The 24,204-nt window shown below is 37.9% G+C and overlaps 1 protein-coding gene across 3 annotated transcripts in view; it reads right to left on the bottom strand.

Annotated features, from left to right (window-relative positions):
- slc39a14 (solute carrier family 39 member 14) overlaps positions 1-24,204 on the bottom strand; it is a 31,949-nt gene that overhangs the window by 5,713 nt on the left and 2,032 nt on the right. Inside the window, exons 2-7 of one of the 3 annotated variants that reach the window (XM_041999240.1) lie at positions 17,264-17,452; positions 16,557-16,632; positions 15,163-15,487; positions 10,993-11,167; positions 7,556-7,725; positions 4,015-4,137 (exon numbers count right to left, since the gene is read on the bottom strand). In XM_041999240.1, coding sequence (XP_041855174.1) covers positions 4,015-4,137; positions 7,556-7,725; positions 10,993-11,167; positions 15,163-15,459 — 765 coding nt within the window. In that variant the 5' untranslated portion in view covers positions 15,460-15,487; positions 16,557-16,632; positions 17,264-17,452. Of the gene's footprint in view, positions 1-4,014; positions 4,138-7,555; positions 7,726-8,685; positions 8,856-10,992; positions 11,168-15,162; positions 15,488-16,556; positions 16,633-17,263; positions 17,453-24,204 lie in introns of all 3 variants that reach the window. The other 2 variants (XM_041999239.1, XM_041999238.1) reach the window with 2 other exon arrangements.

Raw genomic sequence — 24,204 nt, forward strand, 5'->3', positions numbered from 1 at the left:
ATCTGACTTGTACCTGAGACCTCGGTGGAAATGCAAAAGACCCGGGATTAAAGGAGCAAAAGAATCCTTTAGCGCCTTTAATCTCCCCAATAACAGCCTTGGATGTTTAATATCTTAGTGATGTCAAACTGACCTTAAGAATGCGTCCTTGTGTTCACGTCCTTGTTGAGTCAAGGATAAAACACTCAGAGCCCAACTTTTAATAGGTTTTTCTCCTCTTTGTACAAAACTTTATCCTGTTGTTTTAAAAACAAGGTGACAGAAACACTGCAGGTGCCAGTGTGAGACAGAGAGCGGCTGTAATTGGGTCAGCTACAAACAGGATAACCACAAGGTGGAGCAACCTTCCCACCATCAGCAGCCTGCATTTCTCACTGCTCATTTTTGTGAATGGAAACAGACTCTGAGACAGCTTTTCTTTAAAGATCATTACAGCTGGCTTCAGGGTTTAAATTAGAAAGCAGCTGGTCTCAATTAAAACAACCACAACAGTTTAAATCTCCTTCAGCTGCTTTTTGTTTCAATAAAGTTTCTATTTAAAATTTTTAAAATGTGTATATTGTATATAGTCTTTTCTTATTTTTTATCTGGATGTTTGTCAAGTGTGTGTTGTATATAGTATTGTTGTATCTCATACAGGAGTTATCACACTGCCTATAAGCTAAATTTCCAGCCTAGAATCATTAAAGTTCGTCTGATTCAGATGATTAAATAATGAATACATACATAAAAAAGAAAAAAAAAATAGTGAAAGGAAGTTTCTGTTGCTCATTTTATTCACTTTACATATCTGAGAAGCTGGAAATGTTCAGTAGTTTGATCAATAGTGTTTCTTCCTTAACATAAAAATAAGCAATAATAACTTACGGATGACGGTGGCATCCATAAATTCTGCTATATTTGGAAACATGGGGGGATGTGCACAAAATCCTTGACTGATAAATTATTTTATAAAGCTGAAGATCACTATTAAAAAACAAGATTTTCAGTGGATGTCAGCCAGTTTTCAGTCTTCAAGCAAGCCAAAAGTGGAATTCCTCTCTCTCTAAAGAGGCCACATTTATGTACGATGTAAACATCCTTCTGTACATAACGATCAGTGAGTCACCAGAGCCTCCGGCTTCGACAGCGGCGTATAACCGCTGGCCTGTTCCCGTTAAAGCTGCAACACCCTAATATAACAAAAGAAACCCAAACAACCTGTGGAGAATCTTTGTCTGACTTTCGCTGTCTGAACTTGAAGTTCAAAGTTTTTCATGTCAGCAAGTAAAAAGCAAACATCCCATCAGACAAGTCAAACCTGCTCCAGATAAAGAGATAAAACAAGTTCAGGGAATTTATTGAGTCATGATGGAGAACATAAAATAACAAAGAGAGTCGACGTTAAGTTGTACAAACCAGAGAAAAGAACAGAAGAGGAAGGAAGGAAGGAAGGAAGGACATACGTACGTACATACATACGTACATACACACACACACATATATATATATATATATATATATATACACACACACACACATATATACACACAAACACTTTATACAAACATTTTTATATATATATATATATATTTTTTTTTTTTTTTGCTTGGTTTCATAAAAGCAGATATAATAATTTCATTTTAATAATCAAATAATTAAAATTCCACCTTCACAGGCTTTCCGTATAACCTTACAGTGACCTATTTTTAATTATTTTTGTTTGATCGGATTGAGTTGATGAGTTGTGAATTGTGAATTGTTCCTGCTAAATAAATAAATAAGAAGTAAAATATGGTTAAAATAGGACAAAGCCCAAAATATATTTATTTTGGGCTTTGTTTATTTTTATTTAATTATTTATTTTAATCTGAGGTTTTTATCTTTTACTTTCCATTTTAACTAGAAAATGACATATCTTTAGGTTTAATATAAGCCCCTTTTAGACATGCACTGCTTTCCATTAATATGGTGGGAACTGAAGGTGTCAATGTGCAAGTGACCCCACTGGTTTGTTTTTCTGTAACTTTTTTGTGATAGTAATCTGACTAGGTGGAACGTACAGAAAAGGAAAAGACGGTCCCATATTAGGACATAAAACATATCGTCTGGTTCTTATTAGGTCTTAAAATTAATAAAATCCAATACAAGATGAACAACAGATGATATATTACACCGTGTTATTATTAATACTACAAAAACTAAACCAAAATGCAGAAACAATGTGTGGAAAATTAAGTCCAATACGTAGTTCTGAAGTGTTCTGACCTTGGAGTGAAATTCCTAGGACTTCCTGGTAAGATTAGCATTATTAGTGTATAATCTTTGTAACTGCAGAACAAGGGACTCCAAATTACTCTTCCTAGATTGATGGGAAGCAACAATTGTTATTTGACTGGCAGCAACAGGCTGCCACTTAGCCTCCTATGAAAACATTAAGCATGAATTCAGGTTTTAACACACGGCTTCCACATTTTGGTCAGTTTTCATTGTTATGTAATAATAATAATAATAATAATAATAATAATAATAATAATAATAATAATAATAATAATAATTATTATTATTATTATTATTATTATTATTGTTATTATTATTATTATTATTATTATTATTATTATTGTTATATAAATAAATGGTATTATATTAAATGTTCATCTGAGGTTGTATCAAAATGGTTTCTGAGCCTAGTAAGGGCAAATTACTTTTTTGATATAAACATGTTATGAGTAGAAATCGATACCATGTGCAAGCACTCGGTGTTCATAAACGTACACCTATACTACAGAACTAGGGCTCTAAAAATGAACACGTTAATGCAGAGATTGACTAAACATTTTATCATCTGGTGTCCATAAACAAAACTGCTGGTGCATTTTGGAAGATCCAAATTTAGCATTGTTATGACGAGAGAAGCTGACTTTCAGCATATTAAGTGCCCTATCAACTGTGAACATAATCCACTAAAAACCACATTATCCTACTTATTTATGAAGATTCGGTTAGTTTTCAAGCCTTACATTTAGAGGATAGTTGCATTTTAATATATCACACAGCTAACCACTCAGTTGTCACATTTGGCATTCTGGTCCACACGCCTTACAGGATTTATTAGTACTCATATAGGTACTCGGTGTCAGCAAGTACTCAAATGTAAGTGCTTGTACTCGGTTAGAAAAAAGTCGTATGAATGCATCCCTAGGTGTGAGACAATTCTGCCTCTATGAGGACTTCAGTGATGTGCTTCATCTGATGTGATGTTAGAGATGCCACATCTTAAAGAGGCTAAAAACAACCCCAGGCTGAGGGAATATCGATGATCAGATTTTAGTCCTTTTATTCCAGTATTTTAGTACCATTTTATTGCTAAAATAACTGATTTGTTTTAACAGTTTATTACTGTAAAGTTAAAATAATGCTAAGAGTCGTAGTCTGATGCTGTATTTGGGGAAAAAGCATGAAAAATAGTTTATTACATAATATTACAAATACTCTACAACGCACATAGAAAATTATTTATAGAAACATAACTACAGTGGTTTCAGCCGGTTATTTTGACTTCCAACATAATCTGTCTTATTTTTGGATGAGAACTGCAATTAAACCTAAGTCTCAATATTTCTTTATTAAGAGAAAATTAAAACTCAGCTTTATGAGATTCCCTTTTTTCTTTTCTGATTTATGCCTTCATGTGCTAGCCCTGCAACAAGCTGTTCAACCCTGCCATAAATGCCACTGCTGTTGGGCTCACAATGTACACTTTTGATTCACTGCCACGTCTTTTTCTCTGTAGAGCTCAACCATCATTGTACACTCTGGATCTTTGCCGATTGATATGATTATTTTCCTGCCACACAAGCAAATGCAGTTAGTAGTGAGCAGGACTTTGGTGCTAATCTTTGTGCAAACAGCTGATTATAAATGCAGCGTTCCCTGGGTTCTTTAGAGGCAGCTTTGGGCTGTTTATAATGAGCATTATCTAACAACACAAAAAAAATAAGGGCAATGCCACGTCAGTGCTACTGTAAAACTCACCTCATTTTTTTGCTTGAGAAGCACTTTGAGAACTTTTTCAGTGAAGAAGAAGAGGTAGAAGCCTCCAAACACCACTGCAGATTTGGACACGTAGAAGTCCACCATAGGGTCAAAACCAAAGGCCTGCAATGTGGGAAGAGGAAGACATTAGTTTAGGATGTTTAAGCAGTTGGCAGAGTGTGTGCTTTAAACTCCTACATAGGTCGGATTGTAACAGTTATCCTGTATATTCACCACTGATGATCGTAAGCTAGCTTATCCATGTGAAAGTCTACATTCATGTAGCTGAAAGTATTTTCATTTTACATTGTGTTTAATATATGAGAACAATAACAGCTTAAAATGCTCTTAAAATGAACATTGCACAGATGTTTCACAAGAATCACTAAGTCAAAGAAAACTGTGATGCAATCTTCTCCCCTCCAGCACACACATCAAATAAATAAAGCCCTTTTAGCTCGGAGGTATACAATCATTCTTTTTAATACATTACGTAAAAGGTGAACTGATGCAATAAGTTACACAACAGCTCGGTGTGCCAGCTGTGAATGGGTGTGTGTGTAATGAGTATGTTTACCTGCATCTAGGCTTTGTTAAACAACCGAGTTTTAACAATAAACCTCAACTATTTTAATAGCAAGCCATGTTTTTGATGTAGGAATTATATAAGTAGAGTTAAACCTAATTAGGATAAACAAAAATAAATTCAGATTTTAGTTCCTTTGTTTTTGGTCTCGACCTCATTTCATCCAGGAACCTGTTTTTTTTCTTTTATGCAAATAAAAATGTTTGTTTTCTACTAGAAATCACATCTAAAAGCTTCACTAAGTCAGACCCTTTGAAACTAAATGAAAGCTTTTGACAAAAGATCGAAAATTAATTTGAGTTTAGAAAAAAATGATATTACAGATAAAAAAAATGAAATTCAGAGAGGATGTTCTTTATAGATATGCTGTACTTGATTTGCTTTGTAAATTTTCATTTTTAAACAAACATGGTACAACTTTAATCACGTTTACTGTGAATTAAATTCAGAATGAGAACAAAAATAGAGTTGATTTGGACGGTGCTGTTTACTTTAAACTTTGATACTGCACAGGGAAAACGTATGAAAGCATATGACGAAACATACATTCCTTCTATTTCCTGAATTATCCACACAGATCAGCCATAACATTACAACCTCTGACTGCTCATCTTGTTATTATGCAATGTTCTGGTGGGAAAACCTAAATCCTGGCATTCACACTGGTATTACTGTTACAGCTGCCTAAACATTTCTGAAGGCCAGTCACACACCCCCACATGGCAGAAACTCTGACCTACAGCAGCAGCTTCCCCCATCAGAACTGCAAAGGGACACAAAAACAGTCAAAAAGCATGACAAACTAAAGCTTTCAACACACTTCTGTTTGGGCTTTTTTAAACACATGTCTACACGGTTGCAGGGCAGCAACAGAAATGTGTGGAACAATCTGAGCCGTGGGTTCTTGGCAATGTTGGAGCTTTAGCTTTGCTCTTCAATGGTAAACAAATAGTTCAGAGTGGAAGGTCACGATTACTTAATTTTAAGTAATCAATTGCTGTTTAAACACCATAATTAACTAACCGTAAAATATTGTCCTTTAATATTGTCACTTTCCATTTAAGATTATGTCTGAACCATATCAGCAGATCAGCGCAACTAAAGCCAAAACAAAGTTACGCAAAATCTTCGTGTTAGGAGTGGCGTGCTGGGCGGGACAGTACGGCAGAGGAAGAGTTATTTCCCTTCAAGCAAATGGATTGAGTCATCCTTGTAGGATTTCTTTTGTTATAGAAAAAGATGTCATAAAAAGCTGCAGTGAAATACAGCCGATATGTTTCATCAATGCAGACTCTATGGATGGATTTGAGAATAGAAAGAGCATTGATGGAACAACACATGGACGTCACCCCCGTGGAGGATGATGGTGTTTTAACACCCACACTTCACGTTGAGAGGGTCCCTCCCCCTTCTTTTTCTGTGTTGTGTATAAATGTGGCCGGTCTAGTGGCTCTCTAGTCTTCTTTTGTTTGCTTTCCTCTCCATCTCCTATTGTCCTGTGAATCTTGACGTTCTGACGGTGATCAAATGATCGGCTTTTCTGTCGCATCACTGTATTTCTTGTAATGTTTGTTTATCGTTCAGGTGAGAAGGAGGAATCTAGTTACACAAACTTACACCAAAGTATTGTTTTTAGCAGGACACTTACAATACAGTAGCTGACAGGTAGTGGAAAGGATTTATACTCCAGCTATGCAGGGGCAGATCTAGAAAAGTTTTAACGGGGGTTCGGGCATGAGCAATGGCCAGAAAAGAGAGGGGCAAAAAAGCATGGCGAGATAAACGGCATTCACTGACTGTTACAATAACCCCCCAAAAAATCGAAAACTTTAAAATCAAAAATGGATAACTTTGCTGTTTAAACATGACCAACTCGGCGTGAGGCTGATCCTTTCTCGTCAACGGCCTGTAGAAGAATTTATTTTCTTTGTTTCAGTATCATCTGTTTCAAACAGCAGCTAATCTGCTGAAGGACAGCTGGAAGTCAAAGCTAGCTGCATGTGTTTTTTCCAAAATGCTCACCTCAGATTCTTAAATGTTCAAACATTATTGCAATGTAGTTCTGCAAAAAGAAGCCTCCTAGGTCCAGGCAGAGGTCCTGTAACAGTTCATTTCGTTTTGTCTGGGAGAAATCCAGACTTAAAATGTAGGATTTATTCATTGTTTACAGAGCAGAGGTAATTTAGTCATACTTTGTTGCTATATTCTTTTGTAATGTTGGAATCAAAAGATAGAAATCAATTTAGCATAATAAATATATAATAACATATTTATAGTGTTGTGAAATTAATTCATGTATAATAATCATGAAAACTGTAATAACAATAGTCAGAGAAATAATATGCTGAAAAGAAACTAAATGTTAAATAAAGAAGGACATCCAGTGCAGCTTTCCATTTGTTCTTTTGTACCGTTTCTCAGTTTTGGCACGTCATAGTCTCTCTCAGGGCTTGAATTACAAGGCTCGAATAGCCGAGATCCCCTCAGCTCCGCTGCAATTCGAACCCTGGTCTTATGAAATTGACTGTGGTTGGTCTCGGGTGACTCAAGCTAACTCACCTTACAGCATTTGACTTATATGTAATGTCTGAGGGCTGTGTCAGTAGGTTTTTGAAGGGTGGCACACCTGTGCGAAGTTATGAAGCGTTCCTGAGGTTTACCTCGCTGCCACACTCCCCAGATACCAATCTGATGGGAAGCAATCTGATCTCAACACCCTGGAACAGACACTCCAGAACATCCTCCTGTGTTCTTTCTCCAAACCCTGATTGATCTGCACTGTATGGCAGCTTGAGGAGGTCCCAGCAGGTGGTCATAATGCTATGGCTGGTCAGTGTTTATCACAAATAGTTTGATCAAATAGTTAAGGAATCAGAATGTTTTTTTAACATATTGTAAAATCAACACTCTGTGACGGAGCTACAGCTGAGTGAGTCGCGGCAGCATCGACACTACCTCTGGGATGAGCTGAAACAGGGCGTTGGAGTAGAGTGTACCAATGGCCAGGGCTATGAAGTAGAGCAGGAGTCGCTTGTAAAAGGTTCTCTTCATGAAGGGGACCACGCTCGCCCCGATCAGCGAACACAGAGAGATCAGTGTCACACAGAGGATCCCATAGCCCCACACTGATCAGTGGAGAGGAAAAAAGGGGGAAGGTAATGAAAAAAAGGGGTAATTAGTTCAGAGATTGTCTTATCAGGGAAATTACCAGGTTAAGGAACAACAAATTAGGGAAAACCAACCACCATCCCACTGGAGAGGAAGGAAGAACTGAAAGAAAATAGCCTGAGGAAAAAAAAAGATTGAGAGATAAAATCTTTAGGAGACAGGACTGTCATTATCCATTGAAAACAGTGAAGGTAGCAGCTGGTTATCTTTTGAAGCAATATTCAAACCCAATGCACTTCTGTTGATCAGAGAGGGAAAATAATTAAATTAAATTACACACACACACACATCCTCACATGCACTTTCTCGGTCCACTCAGGTGCCTCCGTAGCCCTGCCACAACTTCAGGGTAAACATAAGTTATCAGTGAGGATACAAAGGAGAGCCATGTTGCAGAAGGGGGTCACATTTCAATATGAAGGATGCTTCAAATTGCTGGAGTCCATTCTTACACAAAGTTGAATATATGTATAGAGGTATAGAGAAGAGAGGTAAACTCTTGCTGAAACTGAGGCTATTCTACATACTGCAGCAGCAGAAGAGAAACAACCCTTCTAATAAAACCTCAGCTGACCTAGATCTCAAGGCCAGGAGAGGTTGTGGAAACACAGACAAACACACAGCGTACACACACACACACACATATATACAGTATAGGCTGTGAGATGATTAGAGATAGTGTGAGAGCATAAGAAAACAAAAGACAGTTTCAGGTCTTATTAGAGCCCAAGCAAACCACCAACTAGAAACAAAGACCGGAAGCAGAGGAAGCAGGCCTGGTAACTTTGTCACAGGTACGCCGGCTTCTTGGAACCACCATGTGAGCAACTACAGAAGCTTTCAGCTTCTGGTGTGTGATGTGAAAAGCAACAGTTTAGTACAAGGTGTAAAGATGCATGTATCTCTAGATGTCAAACCTCAGGCAGCAGCTGCAGGATGGCAGTGGAGAACAGCGTGCCAATGGCAAGAGCGATGAAAAAGGTGAGCGCATGTTTCATGTAGAGCGTCTTCATCAGAGGCACGATGAAGACTCCGGTGAGGGAGAAGGCATTGATCACTGTCACACTCAAGAAAGAAAAACCCCAAACTGGAGTTGGAATAAAGAGGAAGGCGTAACATTAAAACAAGCTGCTATGCAAAGTGTTTTTCAGTAGCTCTGTGAACGCTGGTAGAGCACTGCATTATCACATATTTTATCTTTTTATTTCTACCCTTAACACTGTGACAGAAAAAGCATTTCAGAGACACACTTGACACAGAAATTAAAGATGTTAGTAGTCAACACAGATTAACATTCATATGTAGCTCGGGAAAAAATAAGAGACAACTGTAAAATCTTCAGTTAGTATAGGAATGGCTTTGTTTTTTAAGAAATACCTCACCAATTTATTTCTAAAGCACTTTAAAAACACCAGCTGACCAAAGTGCGAAATATAATAAATTTAAGCAAGCGAAAAGAGACTAAAGAACAAGGATTAAAATGGAAATAAATATAAAACAGAAGAATAAAAACAGCTATAAGTTACCACGTAGGAGCTATAGAAAACAGACAAAGGCTAAAAACTGAAGAGATGGAGACTCACTGGGTTGAAAGCCAATGAGTAAAAGTTTAGTTTTACACAAGTTTTAAAAACAGCAAGAGAAGGAGCTGTCTGACCGGCAGTGGCAGCTTCTTCCATATTTTAGGAGCTAAAACTGAGAAGGCTGTGTCTCTGGATGTATAAAATGTCTTTGGGACAGTTAAAAGCATCTGGTTAGCTGATCTAAGAGCATATGGTGGAATGTAAAGGTGAAGCAGCTCAGACAAATAAATAAAATTAAATTAACTTTGATGTATTGTAATGACAACTTTTCTATAATTTTCTATATAAATGTTATTGCCTAGTCTCTACAGTAACTTTTTTATATTCCAGGCATGCCACCGAAACCTAAAACTTCAGTGTCCACAATTACCTTTAAAATAAGTCATTTATCTCTAATCTTTTTTAAAAGATCAGAAAGAAAAGTAGAGACACAGAGAGAAGTATTAACTACATATAACAGAACAGACTTTCCTCTTGGAGTTGAAGTCATTTTGTGTGACTGAATTCTTTAAAGAGATCAAATTAATTTTATGAAAAGGATGTCAAACCTTCCAACCATCATGTAAGGACAGCTACTGTATGTGGTATTACAGCCATAAGTAGCACACTCAACTGGAGGAATGACTGAATAAGCATCAACAAGCTTTAAAAAAAACACAGGTGGTTAAGAGACACTATGACCTTGGCAAGTGGATGTGGTTTAATGCGGGTTATCTGATAAAGCTTTGGTATTTACACAGTGTAAAAAGATCAGTAAGATCTGCAGTGTCTGAATTTCCACGGCATCTCCACCTCTGCTGGTGGAAAATCTCCTGAGTCTAAGGTTAAAAAAAAAAACACATCCTTGAGCCAAAGAAAATTTCATACAGGGACAAGAGTGAGTTGAACTGAGGGCATGAGAGGCTGATAAGAGAAAACAAATGTGTGAGCAGAGAGATAGAGGTAGCACTCTGGATAAGTTCTTCTTCAGCTGTCAATGATAAAAAGGTTTGGGTTAAAAGAGAGAATGACAATTTGTCAAATGGCAAGTGTGGAAAAACAGCACAGTCAAGCAAAACCCCAGCCCCTTCTTTCAGTACAATTTATGATTCACTTTAACAGAAACCCTGTGAAACAGCAAGTGACCTCTGCATTTTCAATAACTCCAGATAGATCGAATGCACATGCAAAAATAGCTTCCAGGGCTCTAAAGGACATCCTGCTGCATGAGTACAGTCAGCAGTCTGGACTGAGTTACAGTGAATCAGCAGCAAAGGAAAGATGAACTTTCCTGTCCAGACCATCTTCACCTGGACTGGATCAATTCTAAACAATGAATATGCTGCCCAAAGCAGTATTTTTGTCTCTAAAAGGTTCTGAGTTTGCAGCCAATCTGACAAATGCAATCTAACCTTTGGCTAACTGTGCATGGCTTTCATTTCCTGTTAGAACTTTGTGTATAATTTTCTCAACACAGTGAAGCTTTGATGACAGAACACAAAGAAAAACAAAGAAAGCTTGTAGTCACAGAAATGCACCCACTGTATAAAACATCATTTAAAAGACGCAAACTCTATCATTTACATTTAAAAGAAAAGTTACATTTATCAAAGGAAGATCAAAAATATCCATTAGTGATGTGAGCAGCTAGCCAGTGCTCACCTTCTGCATCTGAGGGCCTCGGGGAGGTGTCGCTGCTCAGCTCCTCCTTTTGTGCCCTGCAGGTGCCAGCATCCAGCTGCTGCAGCATGCTGGGGCACAGCTTCTGGAAACCTTGTCCATCCAAACGTGACTGCTCGCTGATGCTGTAAATAGCCAGTGTGTCTGCAGGTAAGCACTGGAAAAAGAAACACAGCCATCAGTCCTTCTGGACATGGATTACTCAGGATGTATTCAATGACTCATTTTTGCTTTGGTGCAAAATCAGCTTAAAAAATAAACAGGTAACAAGACAGAGAAATGGTCTTCAGGTTTCTGCATTTAAATTTTTTTTTTGTGATAAATTTCTGCATTAAAGATTTAAAACAGCAAGGCTGGAGTTGACAGGCAGCATTATCGTGGCACAAAAACTGCATCAAGAGATCTACAATAACGAGGTCAATTCACGGCCTTGGCATCAGCTGAAGATGTGCACATGTGCAAGGCCTGTGACAGTTCTGTCATCTGGACCAATTCAAACAATCCACCAAGTTTTTGAGGATGGCTGCATGTTGTCCAAAAACTCTGTTAGCATTTAGGCTGAGATGTCTTTTTTTTAGCTGGAGATTGTTTAGCTATATAGTTAATCTGGATGTCATTAACTTGGCTTCCAGTGCTACAGTGAGGAACCTTGGAGTTATCTTTCACAAGGATCTGTCCTTTGGCTCACATAAAACAGGTTTCTAGACCCGCCTTCTTTCATCTACGTAATACAGCAAAAAATCAAAATAATGCAGAAAAACTCGTCCATTTTGTTTCTTCAAGAGTGGACTACTGTAATTAATGTAAGTACTGTTCTGTCCTCCAGCTGCTCCAAAACGCTGCAGCGAACTAGCAGGAGAAATCATGTCTCTACAGTTTTATTTTCTCTTTACACAATCCGAATTACAGACAGAGAACGCATAAATAAATATGTCTGGTCAACATACTAAAAATTAGACAAAAATCTGTCTTTTTAAACTCTCCCAGGGAGGTGAAGATGGAAACACTCATGTCCTTAGCGGAGACGTCAATCTACAGTCATTGTTTCTGAGTCGTATCACGGCTTAACATGAATCCCATGTGTTTTGTAGGTTTCATTAACAGCAACATGTTATAACTAACAATACATTTACAGCTAATCCACTCAGTAAAATAACTTTTATTCATCAGGACATTTTAGAAGGTGGCATTTCAGTCATTTGTGGAAAATTAGTCTGCAATGATGCTTGAAAATGCGATGCAACTTCCCAGCTGAAGCTGTCACATGATGCTTATATGACTGTTGCACAAGAAAGACAAGATGAACTACGAATGAACCAAGAGGATTTATGCTGCAGGTTTGAACCCTGCATTTAGTGTGCTGGGTAACATAAAAATTAAATCACTCTACTTGTAACTGGCAATATTTTAAATTCGATTATTGGTTCAGGCCTAGACGCTACTAAATATTATGTGGACAGAAAGTGAAGCAGAATTAGTCAGAGGTGGTGTACGTGTTAATGTTGATTTTGTTGACAAATGCTACAAATACATAAATAACTGTAGAAAATGTTTTCAATGGTAACAACTGATCCTGTCCATCCAGTAGGTGTTTGACTGATGAAGAGTCTTGGATAGATGTTTGACAGCATGCTGGCCTGTGCCGCTCTACAGAGGTTAAACAGTGAATGTTGTTGGGCAATGGTTGCAGTTGCTTTCTGTTCTCTACGTTTCCAGCCATAAAAAGGCAAGAACTGCTTGTTTCTTTTTTTTTTTTAGAGAGAAAAAAAAGCCAGATTCGTGGTAACATCAGTGGAATCATCAAACATTAAAACTCACATGAGTTTTTTTTACCTGTTCCACCTCATTTCTAAGAACTACTTGCCAACATTGCTCAGAATCAGCCAGCTCCAAAGCGGATCAGCAGGTATGTGAAACAACTACCTATGACATTAAGTACGGGAAATATGTTAAATATTTTTGCTATCTAGCATCAGTACCTTAAACTGATCCCAGACAGGACTAAAGAGAGATTTACTCTCCTATGTTACAGAAGCTCTCATAAAAGTACAATCAAGTATGTCTTCTAGGAGAACCACATGTTTATGTAAATGTTTTCCTTGGGATTAATACAAAGTTAAAAAGAGTCTGTCTGTCATAGTTATATTGATGTCACGTCACAGGAGATTTTTATAGGTGTTTTTGAGTCTGTGTTTATGTAGTTTTTTTTATTCCTATATTCTTCATTTTGCACTTATTTACACTTTTGTATCTCAAAGGCTGCCCTCGCCTGCAAGGCATCTGTGTGTATTTCACAGATCCATAATGCGAAAATATTTGGTGAGAGAAGTGTGTTTGTACAGAAAAGACAGATAACCACCAGTTTAATAAAATTTTCATCAAATGCATTAAATAACCTCTTTAAATCAAAGCCATAAAAAAGTCCAGTTGTTGGGACTTAATGTTAAACTGTGTGTAAGATCCATATGAAAAGATACAAATAAATGAGCTTGATTATTAGTGGTGCTTTATGATGATTTTCTAAGGTGAATTTGAGGGCTATCTCTCAATTCTTGACTCCGACCATTGACAGAGGTGTCCATCATCGACATCAGCTGATGGGTTCCTGAGATAATTACCTGCGTTACACCTTTATTAAAACATTCATAAAATTGCTTAGGTTCACTTTTTTAGCTTCTACTTTGGCACAATTCCTCATCAGACATTACTTTGCTGACTGTTATCCTCTGGGTTTTACTGAAAGTAATGTGGTTTTCTTTTAGGAGGAGATAAACATTTAAATATTTGACTATGTTCCAGGTTAATTTACTTAGACACTGTAACACATTCCTTGTTTCTGACACTTGAGTAGTAATTTCACAAAGATTGAACATATAGTCCTCGTAGTTATAAAGATATACTTTTTTGGGGGGGGTATGTCATTTCAGACAGGAGGCAGAAAAAAAACACTGTGAAGATTCATAAGTGCAGGTCGAGAGGATGCAGTGGGTGAAATGACGTTCTTCCTGAGAGAAGGAAGTGTGTGTGTGTGTGTGTGGCAGTGAACAGTGTTTTTCAGTACGTCTTGGTGGACAGACTGTGAGTTACTAATTAAAATAATGTGGGACGACATCAAACAAAAACACATGTCTCAGAAGGATTTTATTTTTTAAGATTCGGGTTTCATCTCGCCACCTTGCCATCTGTGCTGCCTCCAGAATGTTTTAATGCATGAGTCGGAGGTTTCGTTGCGTGCGAAGAGGCATATGATTCTTTCATGTCATGATTTCTGTTTTCAGACACAACTGATAAAAATATGGTCGCATTCCCAGAAGTGAGCCGAGAACAAGAGGACAAGGGTCAGTATAGATGTGTCAAACTGGCCAAAACATTAGTAATGCCAACACAAAAAACTTTTTTATGCCCTGGCCTGTTTTTTTTTTTTTTTTTGCTCTTATTGTCCCTTTTTACTGGTTTTATTATCTTGCGTTGTACTTTTACTGTATTTTGTGCTGTAGTGTGTTTTTATAATTTGAGTTGTTTTAAATTGTTTTATGTTTCTTGTTCAGCACTACGTTTCAGCTCTTATTGTGTTAAAATGGTTTACAAATAAAGTTGAGTTTTTTCCCCAGACACATCTTGAAAAATTATTCTTAAGTTGTATCAGTTTATAATTTTATCCAAATTGCTGAAAACAGGTAAACTGAACTAGATTCTTCTAAGATCTGATTAGACTGAACATGGCAACAAACACAGACCTGCCAGCCAAAAACTATTAGCATGTCAAATCGGTTGCAACAACAGCTAATACTTAGTGACGTTATAACCAAATAATAGTGATTAATGCAAATTGTTTCTATATTTATATGCAATTAACTTTCAGAGATCCTCAGATGCTGAAACTATTTAGCTTAGTTACATCCTCCTCCGAGGGCTCCGTGAAACCAATAAGTGGAGCAATGCTGGAAGAATATTTAGCTCATTGTTATGAACTTTGAAGCGGGCAGTATTTTTTAAAATCTTTCTTAAATTAGATGGTCATTAAAAAGTGTGACACTAGAAAAAGAAAAATCCCAGTTTTGGTTGCTACTTGTGCAGAGATTTCTCTAATCCAACCTGCACATTATTAACTGAAAATCCTAACGTGACATAAAGAAATGTTCGTGTTTGCACCTTAGAGCTGTTGGTTTGGGGAGGTATGGTTGTTGGCGTCTCTGCCACTTCGCTGCTGTCGCCATCGCTTCCACTTTGACCCTGGCTAAGGACAGCGAGCAGAGAGCGCAGCTGAGGCACACTGATGGTACTGTTGTTCCCATAGCGGGCCAGCAAGTCCTGGAGCACCTGAGCGGGGGACTGCGTCTGACTCTGCTCTTGACCCCTCACTCGGCCAGTGGGGCAGAGGAGGACAGCCAGGGCAAGGAGGAGGGTGACGATCGAAGTAGAGCGCCCATGATGGGACCAGATGAGCATGACTTCTTCAGTGGACAGTGGATGTAATCTGTGGGTAGAAAAGGCTGAAATTCAGTCCACAGACCTAAATAAAATTAAAAAAAAACTCAAACCAGCAATGTCTTAGGTGAGAAATAGCTATAGCTAACTGGAAGAACGCTGTATGTTAGCTAAGCTTTGTGAAAACATGACTGAACATTTTCTGTTCTTGTTTTATTTAGAGTACAAACTTATGTAAATGTTTGTAAATATAAAGTAAAAAATGACTTCCATAAGGGCACAAAATGATCTGTTAGACAGCCATGTGCTCAGTGTTGCTCATGCTAATTAGCTTTACTAAACAGAACCTAAACTAACTACATTAAAAAAAAAAAAATGTGAACATTTATTTGTAATTATATCATAATGTTCAGTTAAAACAAAAATTGTTTTAATTTTAAATAATTGTGTTTTAGAAATCACCAATAATACCAGGTGCGGTGCATTTTTAAACTTTGTGTGAGCTTTATTTAATGGTGGAGAATTAGGGCTGATCCCACTTTTCCTCCTTCAGTTCGGCCTCTCTTCTCTGTGCTGCGAAGATAAAGCACAGAGAAGTAGCAGCCATCATCAAGACCAGGGGTGTCGAACTCCTCGAGGGCCGCTATCTGGCAGGTTTTCTTTGTTTTTCTGCTCCAACACACCTGACTGAAATAACTGGGTCATTGTGAAGAAGCTGACAAGAAGCTGTTAGATCCATTTGATTTGATTCATGTGTTGGAGCAGGTAAACAACTAAAACCATCAGGATAGATGCCCTCAACAATCAGAGTTCGATACTTCTGATCTAGACCCTCAAAAACGTAACTGCGGGCCATTTAGATAGCTAAATGGCTATTGCTCACTAATCTCTAAAAGAAAATGGATACATTTCTGCTGCAAGATCTTAATCTAAAATAATATAAGATCAGCAAAGTCTGCTTAAATAGATTTTAACCACATATAACATCACCTGCAAAAGTTTTAAGACCGTAATCTTGTCATTGTACCTACATGTTTCCAATAACAGATGTTGTATGTGAATAAAAAGCACCTTTTTAAAAACTTTTGTAAATGTTGTTTACAAAAAACTTAAGTTATCTTAAGCACAAGAGAGAATCAGAGAGTGCTGAGTGCTGCCCATAGAGTGCAGGACTCTAAAACAAGAGTCCAAGTCCTGCATACCAAGGCAAAATTAAGAAAAAAAGTCCTGGCATCTGGATCCCAATTAATCTAAAACAAATGATCGCTTCTAAATATGAACCATATCCCCAGTAAACTGTACACAGAAAAAGAGGACTGACAATTACCAGGTTTGTCTGGAGTTTTTCTTCCTTTTAGATGGTGTAATTTTAAAGCATTTCAATATCAATGTTCAATTTATCAGATGAATTGTGATATAAATAAAGCATAAAGGGAGTCAAGTTCCACTGTGGCAAAAAATGAAAGCCTCTTATACATAAACTAATAAATATGCTACATACGACTATAAATCTGGGGGTCAATAAGTTTTTTGGTTACCACTTTAAAACACATACTCATACATTCCAATATTTTAATCAATCAGTGTGGCTAAGCATCTTAACTTTAGTTAAAGAATAGTTGATAAAAAAAACTTTTTCCTTTATGTAATTCCAGACAAAATAGTTTAAGAATACACAATAGATGCAGGGAAAAGTTTCATGTTACCAGCCTTTGCTTGAACACACACAGCCCAGATTCATTTCAATGCAGCCTGCAGGCCCAAATGCAAAGCTTGGGCTTTACAAACAAACCCATTCAGTTGTGTACTGCTAAGCAATGCTCACCTTTTCCTATGGACCCTCTAACGTTAACTGGTGCGTACAGTGCTCAATTCAGTCTGCCTGCCCTGAGGCTCCAAGCATGCTGAGTGATGCCCACAGATTACCTGGGAGCCGAGATGGAATCGGGGGAACAGTGTGAGGAGAAGAAGAAATGCCTGAAGAGAGCAGCAGACTCCTCAGGAGTGCAGTGGACTGTGGAGGAGAAAGAGGCACATATAAAATGAAACTTACACGTCAGTGGTGGAGAAGAAAGAAAAACATGGAGGGGGGGGGGGGTATAAAAAGCGAAGGGACTTTAAAGAAGAAAAGAAACCTGAAATGGCAGCTGCCAGCTTGAATTTTCTGTGCTTGCTTTACTGCATGGATTTCTTTTCTATTTTAATCCGACATTTTGACCACAATGTCAGACGTCATGCCAAACCCGGATCTTTTCTTTACTCAGGCTGGAATGAACATTCCACGTTGATTTGTACTCAGACAGTTAAAGGGGTCATTTAGATGTCTGGAAATAGAACCAGACAGAGAAATACTGCAAACATGGAGGACAGGAGAACCCTGCAAACTGATTTGATCATGTTTTTTGTCACACAGAGCAAACTAAAACAACTCATGACCAGCACTCTTCTTGTTTAGTACAACACAGGCCAGGAGGGGTTCAAATAAACCAGCCATACAGTGCTACCATGCCTTTAAGCAGCCATTCAACAAGCGCTTTACATTAAAGAACAAGTGCAGTATTTTTAGTCAACTCTCCACAGACGGAAGTACTCACCATCTGCTTCATCTTAACATTTTCTTTATAATTTATTTAACCTCAAAACCAGCACACATGGTTTGATGCCAATAATTTATCCCTTTAGATTAGAAAAACTAAAAGCAAGGTTCAAGGATTTTTTTATTATCCTATTATGGATATGGCTCAGACTTAAGTCAAAGTAAAGTTATATCTCTTTTCTCTTACACATTCACTTTTAATTAGAGGGAGTGACGTTTGTTAGGCAACAGTTGGGAGTGACACACAAAGACAGGTCCTGAATAAACATATCACTTCTAAATAAAAGTACAAACATTCCAGTCTAACGTATATAGCTACACCCAAGGACTACAGGGAGACTACAACTGTCAACAGATGTTTATACCATCATTTTATAGTGGACTATAACAATCAAGACAGTTGTAACAAAGGAATGCATTCAGTGTTTATGGGATCTAGTCTTAAGCCTGTACAAAAAAGCACTCATAGTACCGGTAAGAACAAGCCGAGTGTTTCCCCTTCGGTTTTTGGCACTGGGGTGGCATTTGAAATTTACTCCTCTGTCGGCAACAGCAGAAGCTATGGTTTGCAGAGAGTATACAAAGTATCTAATGTCAATGTTGAAAGGTACCAGGCAGGAAAAAGGTACAAAAGGAGGAAAAATATTAAATAGTAACATTGCAAAGAACCGGATGCCGGACAAAAAAACTGATGAAAAGACAAGACAAGGGAGGGAGGCCTACCAAGAGCCTGAAACCAAGACTGAACTTTTGGCAGCTTTGAATTATCAAAAGAACACCATACACTCAGTGAAGCATGGTGGTGGCAGTATCATGAAACGGGTTATTTACAGATCTCTCCCCTCATCCAGCTGAGTGGCTAAATGCCGTAGTCACTACAATGCATTTGTGTAAAGTTTAAATACATTTAATTGTTGTTAGTTTTTTGCTTCTTTCGTTTGCTTCTTTCTTTACTGACTGACAAGATTCAGAAAATCAGGCAGTCAGTGCTTCCATGCCAGGGGCAGGACATATGTCCCTGTGTCCACTCAGAGACATGAACACCATGACACACTTTTCTCCAATCAGTCCTAAAAACCTGGATGAGATCAACGGCCATCTGAAAACCACCACTTGCTGTCTTAATGCCCTGCCAACAGGGATTCTTAAGAATGTTTCAAGGTGCATGGCCTTAGATTGTGAACACGTCTCTGCTTTCAGGTGTCTCCCCACAGACCCTAAAAACAGCCGTCATCAGTTCACTACTGAAAAAGAAAAACCTAGACTCGTCACTCATGACCAGCTACAAGCTGATATCAAACCTCCGCTTTCTTAGATTGTAAAAAAGCTATCTTCCAACAGCTACACAACTTTCTGACACCAAATAACCGTTTTGATGTCTACCAGTCAGGTTTTCGGCCACACCACAGCACTGAGACTGCACTAGGTCCTTAATGACATCCACTGGAGCACAGATAGGAAAAACATTTCAGTCCTGGTACTAATGGATCTCAGTGCTACATTTGACATGGTCAACCATAACACTGCCTTACTAGACCAGCTGAAAAGCTGGGTAGGACTTTCTGGCACTGCAATTAGTTGGTTTGAGGGACTACTTTGTGTCTATAGGTAACTATAAATCCGAGCAAACCAACAGTTATCCTGATGACACACAAGTCTGCATAACCATCTCACCAGGAGACTACAGTCCAATCCAAACTAGGACCAACTGCATCGATCTAATTAAAGATTGGATGTGCCAGAACTTCCTTCAGTTAAATGAAGACAAACAGAAGTAATAGTTTTTGGAGCCAAGGAAGAAAGAATAAAAGTAAGTACTCAGCTTCAAACAGCTAAGTTTAAAACTAACAACCAAGCCAGAAATCTGGGAGTTGTCATGGACTCGGACCTGAATTTCAACCGTTATATTAAAGCAATTGTGAAGTCAGCCTATTATCACCTAAAGAACATATCGAGAATTAAAGGACTGATGACTCAGCAGTATTTAGAAAAACTTGTTCATGCATTTATCTCTAGTAGACTGGACTACTACTACTCTCCCTAAAAAGTCCATCAGTAGTCCAGAACGCTGCTGCTCAGGTCCTTACTAAGACCAGGAAAGTGGATCATATAACTCAAGTCCTCAGATCTTTACACTGGCTTCCTGTCTGTCAAAGAATTAACTTCAAAAGTTAGTTTACAAAGACCTGAATGGTTTAGGACCTAAATACATTCAGGATCTTCTGGTTCATTATGAACCAACCAGATCCCTCAGGTCATCGGGCCAGGTCTACTTTCTGTTCCCAGAGTCAGAACTAAACATGGAGAGGCAGCGTTCAGCGTTTATGCTCCTCACATGTGGAACAAACTCCCAGAAAACTGCATGTCTGTTTAAACTCTGCAGTTTTAAACCGGTGTTAAAAAGTTTTCTATTTTCTTTACTTTTATTAGAACAACTAATTCCCCAAACTGGAACTTTATTTTTTTGGATTTTATCTTACTGTAATTTAGCCTTTTCTTTTTTGATTTAACTACTTTTCTTTTTAAAGTTTGTTTTTAATGATTTTTCACTCCAGAGAATTCATATTAGATCCAGCCTTGTGAAAATATATTTATTTTGGGGCTCTATTTGTAATTAACATTGTGCAGCAAGACACCCTGTGTGAATAAGAACAGCTGCTAAAACAGCAGCAGTTGAATTGCTGCCATGCAAGTGACAATAAATGGGTGCACATAAACATACACAAGTACACCTTGTGCAACTTGCTGTGAACCATAAACAGGTCCAAAGGGCTGAACTACAACAAAACATTGCAGAAGCAGAAGCATTTTCACTGTCTGATTGCTAAAGTTTAATCAAGGCCAAAACTGTGTTTAAATGTCAACTTATCAGGTCAGAACTATGTCATGACACACTCTCACACTGTCACCATGTCTGATTTAGTTGTGTGTGTGTGCATCTAAGACCTATTTGTAGCTGCTGAGATAGCGGGTGGAGGAGAGACTGGCGGTGTGCTGCAGAGATGTTAGTAATGGTGATGGAGAATCTAAGATTTTACAGAGAGCTCCCAACAAGATAGAAAAGGAAGTGAGAAAATGTTTTGTCACTGTCAGCAAGACTTCGGGGCCAAATGACATGCTGCTGATTTAACTCGGCTCATCCCTTCCAATTTTAAAAGACAAATAAAAATATAAAGACAAATTGTTCCAGCCAGGTGATCGCTGGTAAAGCCAAGAGAATTAATTTGCTGTGGGCATCGTTATCACCAGGCACCAGAGCAATGGGAGCGAGAACACAAGCACGAGAGGTGATTTGTGGCTTCGTGGGGAAACCAAAAGTATTAATAGTGACACACCACACGGCTCTCGCTGGGTGTGCAGGGAAAAACCAGTGAGAAATTTAATTCGTTATCATCAGCTTCGCAAGATGACAGAGCAGAAATAATCTCTGGTGGTCACAGATCTGGAACTTTAAACAGACATATCAAACATCAAGGCTGCGAATGACACGTGGAAAAATCCACACAACTTTTACATTTATTTGTGAATTATTTCAGTTCTGCTTTCTAAGGAATAAATGTTTGACTTTGCTTGGAAAATTTCTGCTTCTACAGAAGCAAATAAAAAACAGTAGTTAGTCAAAGCTGAGAGAAGTGCTGATGACAACTTTTTGTTTGCTTCTTTGGCTGCCACGTCAGCTTTTTAAATAATAAAACCCTGTTTCCACCTGCTGGTAAATATTCTGACATTCATCAAAGACTTATTCAGATTATTTATATACCGCTTGTTCACCACTAAAGTCATCTCAAAGTTACAGAGTTTAATACAAGTCCAATTTGATTTAGTCCAGTTCAATCCAATCATAATCTAACTCACATTGTTTTAAGATCAGAGGATCTCATTTCATGGATCAATGAAAGCTACAAGATGTCTAAAAGGCTTTGGCAAAAAACAAAGGATCCAAACTTTTAAAACACACTGAAGTTTGATCTTGACCCAACTTCTTTATATCCATCTAAAACTATTTCCAAGAACAGCCACTCGCGTTTAATTTAACCCTGCAGAAAAAAACTAAAATGACTGCTATGTGGTTGTGTGCCTCCTCCAAGTCACAGTTTACACATAGAAACATCTTTCCTTTGTTACCAAGTTATTCAGATTCATTCTTCTGCAACAGCCCTCCACTGGAGACACTAAAAAGTAACAATATACTGGTTGTCTGGATTAAATATATACAATATGTAGGATTGTATGGATAACTCATTAAATATTAATCAGTGAGAGTGGAGTCTTTGAGTTTGATAGCCACATCGCTGGAATGATTTCCTGAGGCATTCGGGGGGTGCTGTGGTCGAATGAGTCTGTTCCTGAATGATCTCCTGTAACTAACCAGGACATCAGGGAGAGGCTGTGAGAAGTTGCCCAGTATTGTTCTTAACTTGGACAACATCCTCTTCTGTGAAAACAGTGTGATAGAGTCCAGTTCCAACCCCACAACACTGCTGACCTTAAAGATTGCTTTATAGAATGGCCGGAAAGGTTTTTTGTTTTATTTTAAAAACATTTTCATCTCACTGTGAATTTCCTCTTCATTTCTACTGAAAACAGCCCTGAAATCAAAATCAAGTTCTGTGAGAGGTCTTAACCTTTAATGTCCAACATGTGCTGAAATCATTTGTTACTCCAAGAGAACATTTGTGCCACATTTTAAGAAATTCCCTGAAGTGGCTCCTCAGATTTGACAGAAAGAGATTACCACACATCAAACTGGCAAACATGGTCACAAAATGAATCATTTTAATAAAAAGACAATGTTACAGTAAATTTAATTATTAAATACCACATTCAGCAGGTGGATGTGGGAGTCACAGGTGACTTGGTTATTTATGGAGTGATATTCCTGCTGTTAAGGGAACAGGTCTGGCGAGGGTGCTGTGATGTCTATTGCACCGATGGTGTTCAGAAGAAGAAGGTGTATTTATTTTGAATAAAGAAAATGCTCTGTAAGTGACCAAAAGTTATTTTAAAAACCTGACAAAAACATTGCTGTTATTTTATTGCTGAATCTTAATGAACTGGACAAGAGAAAACAACATAACGCTGACTTTGTTAAAAATTGTTACCACTCAAACGTTTATAAGAGTACTCCTGAGTGTTTTTAGGATTTGTTCCTAGCTAAGAATAAATCCAAGATACAAAGAATTTTGTGAATGCTACAATCTTTGTGAAGACGTTGTAAGTAGGACAAAAGGTTGGTGAATGAGACCCAATGTCCCAAGCCACAGGGGCTGATGCCATGGAGGTAAAAAAAAATGTGTTCTCTGCTTGTTTATGTAAAGTATCTCCATCTGATGCAGGGTATGCAGCACCACTGTGGACACATTTAATCTCAACAGAATTACTAAATTTGGAACTGAGTTGTTAATCTGTTTAGTGAACTGGAAGGACATCTGTTTACTGATAGCATTAGGTTTTGTTTAAAACCTCTATATCATTAAAAGGAATAAAAATAGTTGTGTATCTGGACAATAAAACATGGAAGTAACTCTTGTTTAGGCCTCAGAGAGCTGCCTTTGTACTTAAAGGGATTTAACTTAACATAATGACGCTAGTAGTTTGTATTTGTAGTCATAGCAAAAAGTTTCTTAGAAATATGAAACTACTGTGTTATGACAGGAATGTCTTCAATTATGGTTTACATTTAAATGGTTAAATTGAACAATAACCAACTAGAACCTACTCCCTTATTTTCATGAGATAATTTCAAAACAGAATTAGTCAATTGTCAAGATAAATCTTGCCATACCTTTTATGAATGGAGACACACAAACAGCAGCTTCCCCTCAAAATTCCTCTCAACTCCAAGCAGTTGCTCCTGGTCTGGTCTGTCCTCTCAAGTGTTCTCATCTCAGACCACTTTATATACCACTGAGGTGAAGGCCAGGCTAAGCTGCACATCAACTCACCAACCATAACCCAAGACCCCTAATTATTGTTTTGCTAGACCCTCAGCCTGTTATCATCAACTGAGACTGTCATTAGATGAGAGAGTGATGGCTGTGGGCACTAAGACAGTTCACCGAACTCATTGTCAACATGCTCCACTCATCCTGAGAACACAACAAAGGACCATCCACCATAAAATTAAAGGGTTTAGACATGACTTAAACTAACTCAACTCATCACTTTTA

The sequence above is a fragment of the Melanotaenia boesemani genome, chromosome 11, assembly GCF_017639745.1.
Source record: "Melanotaenia boesemani isolate fMelBoe1 chromosome 11, fMelBoe1.pri, whole genome shotgun sequence".
Lineage (NCBI taxonomy): Eukaryota > Metazoa > Chordata > Actinopteri > Atheriniformes > Melanotaeniidae > Melanotaenia > Melanotaenia boesemani.